This window comes from Morone saxatilis, unplaced genomic scaffold, assembly GCF_004916995.1.
Source record: "Morone saxatilis isolate NCDOM2014 unplaced genomic scaffold, NCSU_SB_2.0 Contig15, whole genome shotgun sequence".
NCBI classification, from domain to species: Eukaryota; Metazoa; Chordata; class Actinopteri; family Moronidae; genus Morone; species Morone saxatilis.
Genome location: NW_023339707.1, coordinates 1,265,423 through 1,270,386, shown reverse-complemented (window position 1 = coordinate 1,270,386; position 4,964 = coordinate 1,265,423). Strand labels below are relative to the sequence as shown.

Here is a 4,964-nt window from a genome sequence, read left to right as displayed (position 1 = left end):
AAGAACACAACTCAACTACATACAGACATGGCTCTAGAGTTTATACATTCTTTAAAGTGAAAATGTTCAGATTCAAAATTGAAATACTACACAAAATAAATTATGATAATGGTCCACAGTAAAATGTGGATAATATTCTCTTATACACGCTAAATCTTTAGTTTTTTCAAGTTATTTTGTGTATTTAAAGTCATATTTTTTCAAATATTAGTATTAATTTTAGAATGTGCTGCCAGTAGGGGGTGTATAGAAATAATTAGGTTTCTTAATATTAGGCTGATGACAGCTGTCACAGCCTCAACATTAACCTCAACAACAGCTCTTGTGGCTGTAAGTTTCCTTTTCACTGCAGTCATTTTGACATCTTGTACCACAAAATCCAACACTTATAACGTGTGCAAATGACACAAACTGGAGCTGAGGCATTGTCAGTCTTATTAGTTCCACCTATGCTTTTCTGCTCTGACAGATCAAAATGCCTGCTGGACAAACCAGTATATGAGTCTGCCCAAGACACTGTTTTATTCTGTGTCTCCAGTATGTGAAGTTTAATGTTTAATATCTTGGATCACATTGCGTTTTTTTGTTTTTTTTTACTAGTGTATCTGCCCTGTGGACATATTTTATGTCAGTGCAATGTTGCATAAATCATTTGAATTGTTATAAGGAAGCTCTTAAAATTTGTATACTATTACTGTATTTCCGTCTGTGCTTCAAATAGGCAAAGAGAAACTGCACTGTTTTAATAATGCATTTTTATGATTTTTGAACCTGTATTTTATTTTTTATTTTGCCATCTGTATAGTGCAGTACAATTCAAATACATACTCACATTTTAACACATTTTCCTTGTCCAATTTCCATCTGCATTTACATTAATCCCAGCCACATAGGACAAAACCAAATGCATAACTAACTCAAAGAACCCTCAAAAGTCCTAAAAAGAATTGAATTACTACTTTTTGAGAGAATATGTAATTTGCTCCATTTCAGTATTTAATGTGTGTGTGTGTGTGTGTTGGGGTTTTTCCAGGCCGGATGGTGCTGTGCCAGGCGACGTCTTGGTTCTGACTAAGCCTCTGGGCACGCAGGTGGCTGTGAACGCTCACCAGTGGCTTGATCAGGTCAGCCATTCCACTCTGATCACATGAACATTATCTGGAGTGTTGTCATTACATTGACCCATCTTAAGTCCCGCCCCTTTGGGAACCCTGGTCAACTTCCTTCTTTCCTGTACTAAAATGTACTAGGCTCATCTATGTTGAAAAGACAACCACATTTTAAAGATGGCTAAAAAGGGGGAGGGACTTAGACACATTGACATATTTGTGAACTCACACTTCTTCCTGTCTCTGTTTTTATATCTCACCAGCCTGAAAGGTGGAACAAGATCAAGCTCGTCATCACCAAAGAGGAAGTTAAAGAGGCCTATCAGGAAGCCATGTTCTCCATGGCAACGCTAAACCGCACAGGTACACTACACTTTGGACATTGTGGTCTGAAGTTCTGCAGTCTGATCAAGGAAATGTATTTACCGTTTGATACAGCTGAGACCTTTTTTCAGTGGCTGTGTGTGATCTGAACGTGCATTGGCCTGGGTCTACTTTGAAGATGGTTTGGTCCAGTAGAAGGCTTAATGTGACTTTTTCTTGTCATTAAAGCTGCAGTTATAACTTTTTGTCATTTTTGCTGAACCCAGGTGGTCAAATACAGATTCTGGAAATGACACTCAACAATCAACTAGCTTTTTTTGGCTCTGATTGGTTGTTTTCATTCAGGCCCGGTGGATTCTTGTAAATACCATGAGGAGCCAGAGGAACCTGATTGTTTCACGGATTATCTCTCTCATGTACTACTGTCAGGATAAAGTAGTATATGACAGTTACTTTTATAAATATTACCTACTGCAGCTTTAATGATTAATTAGCTAGTGATAGCTAACCTTAATAAAACACTACCTAATTAGCTAACGATTACGTTTCTAGAGTTGTTCCATTCGGACTCATTCATGTTTTTGTCTCTAGCGGCGGGCCTAATGCACAAGTTCCAGGCCCACGCCGCGACAGATGTGACAGGTTTCGGGTTGTTAGGTCACGCAAACAACCTGGCAGCACAGCAACGAAATGAGGTGGCCTTCGTCATCCACAACCTACCAATCATAGCCAAGATGGCTGCCATCAGTAAGGCCTGTGGAAACGTGTTCAACCTGGTTCAGGGCACGTCAGCAGAGACTTCTGGTATGAGAGTAATGTGCAATAAATGTTGTCTCGTCTGTATGTTTTTGAATGCAGCAACGTTAAATGATTATTTGAAAGTATATATTATCATAACTGCCGTCTCTATGTACCCTGAAATCCCTCTTCCTCTCCTTTCCTTCAGGTGGGCTGCTGGTGTGTCTGCCCAGAGAGCAAGCGGCCAAGTTTTGCTCTGAGATGAAGAGCCAGAGCTCTGGAGCTGCAGGTCAGGGGGCGGCGGGCGGAGCGTGGATAATCGGAATTGTAGAGAAAGGCGACCGCCGCGCTCGCATCATCGACAAGCCCCGCATTATCGAGGTTCCCCCACGTGGGAGCCAGGCAGCGAATCAGGACAACAGCACCACCAGCCCCGCTCCCAGCCCCAATCTGTCATAGACACTGTGTGTGTGTATGTGTGCACGCGTGTGTGTGTGTGTGTGTGTGTGTGTGTGCGTGTTGATGCTGCTGTCCATCTCGTCTCTTTTCAGTCAAAATGCTGAGAGCACACAGACCAAAATGGCCGTCATCCAGTGGGAGAGGGAATGGACAGCATACACTTTTATTTATCCGCCTTTGGAAAGGAGATGGAGAGCTGCTGAAACAAGGAGAAACAAATTTAAATTCAGGGTAGAATGCTGTCCTACCCCACCCCATCCTTTTTTATTTACATCTGCACTCCCTGCCTTTCCTCCCCTGCCCCCTCTCTTAATCCATACAGTAAAGTGACTTTATATAATTTATCTGAATGCAAAGGTTTCTGGAAAGAATTAGTTTCAATTCTAAAGAAAAAACATTCCAAATCATTCTTGCCACTGAAAAAAAGTGTAAATGTGTGTGTGTGTTTGACTGGGGTGAGGAAGTGGAAACAGTTTTTTGTCGACTCTTTGATTTGAAAGTGGATGATGTTATTGTCGATGAATGTATCATGTGAAAAAAAATGGTTCATCAGTCCTGGCATCTGGCTCCGCCCACACAGCCCATAGGAAGGCTTGAGCAGCTTCCTTTGGGCCGGCCAGGTGGCGTTCAGAATGTCCTTCTGTGTCAGCTTGACTGGCCGTCCAGCAACAAGTCCGTCCCACCCTTCCTTTTTATGAAGCTCTGCCTTTTAAACCCCAGCTAACGGGGGCAGGCGGAGTGGATGTTGGCCTTTGGATCGGGGTCGGACTGAGGTTGCTGGAGGTCTGAAGCTGTCTGTGTTTGTAGATTTCCTGATTTTCAATCAATAAAACCATCATCAACTCGCACTGAAATACTGTTTGTATGTTATGTGAGTACAATGTGCACAAATTTCATTTTTATGTTGCAGCGTGGGTAAAGATTTTGATCCCACTTTGGTAATAACATTAAGACCCAAGCATGGTGAGACTTTTGCATGTTGCATCCCCAACATACAAAGTTCAATCGAAATAAAATGTTTAACACGTGTAATAGGGATTAGCATTACATTGAATAATTTAAGTGATATATGTGCAAAAATACCAACCATAGGTCAAAACACTGCTAGATCTAGCTCAATATATTCCCATTCTGTTTTTTCAGAGATTCAGAGGAATCCCTGCCCACTTTGACACCAAATCTGGAATCAATGAGAGCTTGCATTGTGAAATGACATGAGTTCAGGTGTATCGTCTCCCATTCAGCCTGGCTTTATTTTGCACTTATTTTATTCATGGGGTGTGTCACAATATAGGTATTTTTATACAACAATGCATTTTATTTATTGGAGAATAAAAACATTGCTGGGCTTTGTTCACTTGTGGGCCCCTTCCTTCTGGCCGATTAAGCCGGTTGTGCTGCTAACACGCAACGTGTTATCTCTACCCCAGCCAGCAGAGGGCGGCGTATGATTGAGTAGAGAAGCTAAAAGCAGAAGAAGAAATGCGGAAGTGTGCACGGTGTAAACAAGCGATTCACCACAGTAGTGTCAAACGGTAATGCTTTTAAAGTAACACTGCTGTGTTAAGAATGGTGTAATGTAGCAAGTTGTGTTTTAGATTAACAAGGTTAAATGGTGTGTATGTCCGTGAATAAGTGCATTCTCTGTGTATTCGGTTTTTGTCAGCAAGCTAATATATTTACAGTCCTGTACTTAACGTCGTGGGGTTCTGCTGTGTCAGGGTGTGTCTGCGGCAACCATGCCTTATCTGGGCGGCGAGGACACGGTGAGGGAGCTGAGGAGGGCTCTCTCCAACCCCAACGTCCAGTCTGACCAGCTGCGCTACAGGAACACCATCCTCAAAGTCATCAGGTAGATGACAGACAGACAGACAGACAGCCCCTGTACAGCCGTTCATCTGCATGGCCGGAATTAACATTACAACGTGTTGTGCCATTAAAGCTATAATCTGTAACATTTCCACATTAAAATGTCTATAAACTCTAGCTCTATGTTCTGTATGTAGTTGAGTTGTGTTCTTCAATAATCCCAAATGATGCCAACAATGTTCGAACTCATTTTATTCAGGTAACGCTGCGTTTCACCCAATGGCAAGTCTCTGTAATAGAGTGTGATGATCAAAAGAGAAACAGAAAAAGAGAACACTGTACAGCTCAGCATAGACGAGAAAACAACGGTGCTACTTACTGTAGTTGGGCCATAGCATCTCATACAGTGCTGCTTGAAAGTCTGTGAACCTCCTGAGCATTTTGGGGTTTTCTATGGTTTTACCATTATTTCTTTATTTAGAGAAGCAGTATTTTTATATGAAATAACAGGTGGATGTTTATCAA

The 4,964-nt window shown here is 41.8% G+C and overlaps 3 protein-coding genes across 3 annotated transcripts in view; all 3 read left to right on the top strand.

Moving 5' to 3' along the window:
* The window catches only part of cfap126 (cilia and flagella associated protein 126), a 27,380-nt gene that overhangs the window by 3,860 nt on the left and 18,556 nt on the right, over window positions 1–4,964 (top strand). The window lies entirely within an intron of this gene.
* sephs3 (selenophosphate synthetase 3) lies at window positions 1,034–3,484 on the top strand (the record flags this gene model as incomplete). The annotated part of the gene is given in 4 exon segments (XM_035656151.1): window positions 1,034–1,124; window positions 1,373–1,472; window positions 2,025–2,237; window positions 2,380–3,484. Coding segments are annotated over 4 exon segments (655 nt in total), but the record flags the coding sequence as incomplete, so codon positions are not given.
* Window positions 4,076–4,964, top strand: part of ap4b1 (adaptor related protein complex 4 subunit beta 1) — a 16,633-nt gene continuing 15,744 nt past the window's right edge. Inside the window, exons 1-2 of the mRNA XM_035656150.1 lie at window positions 4,076–4,165; window positions 4,352–4,482. Coding sequence (XP_035512043.1) covers window positions 4,370–4,482 — 113 coding nt within the window. The 5' untranslated portion in view covers window positions 4,076–4,165; window positions 4,352–4,369. The remainder of the gene's footprint in view (window positions 4,166–4,351; window positions 4,483–4,964) is intronic.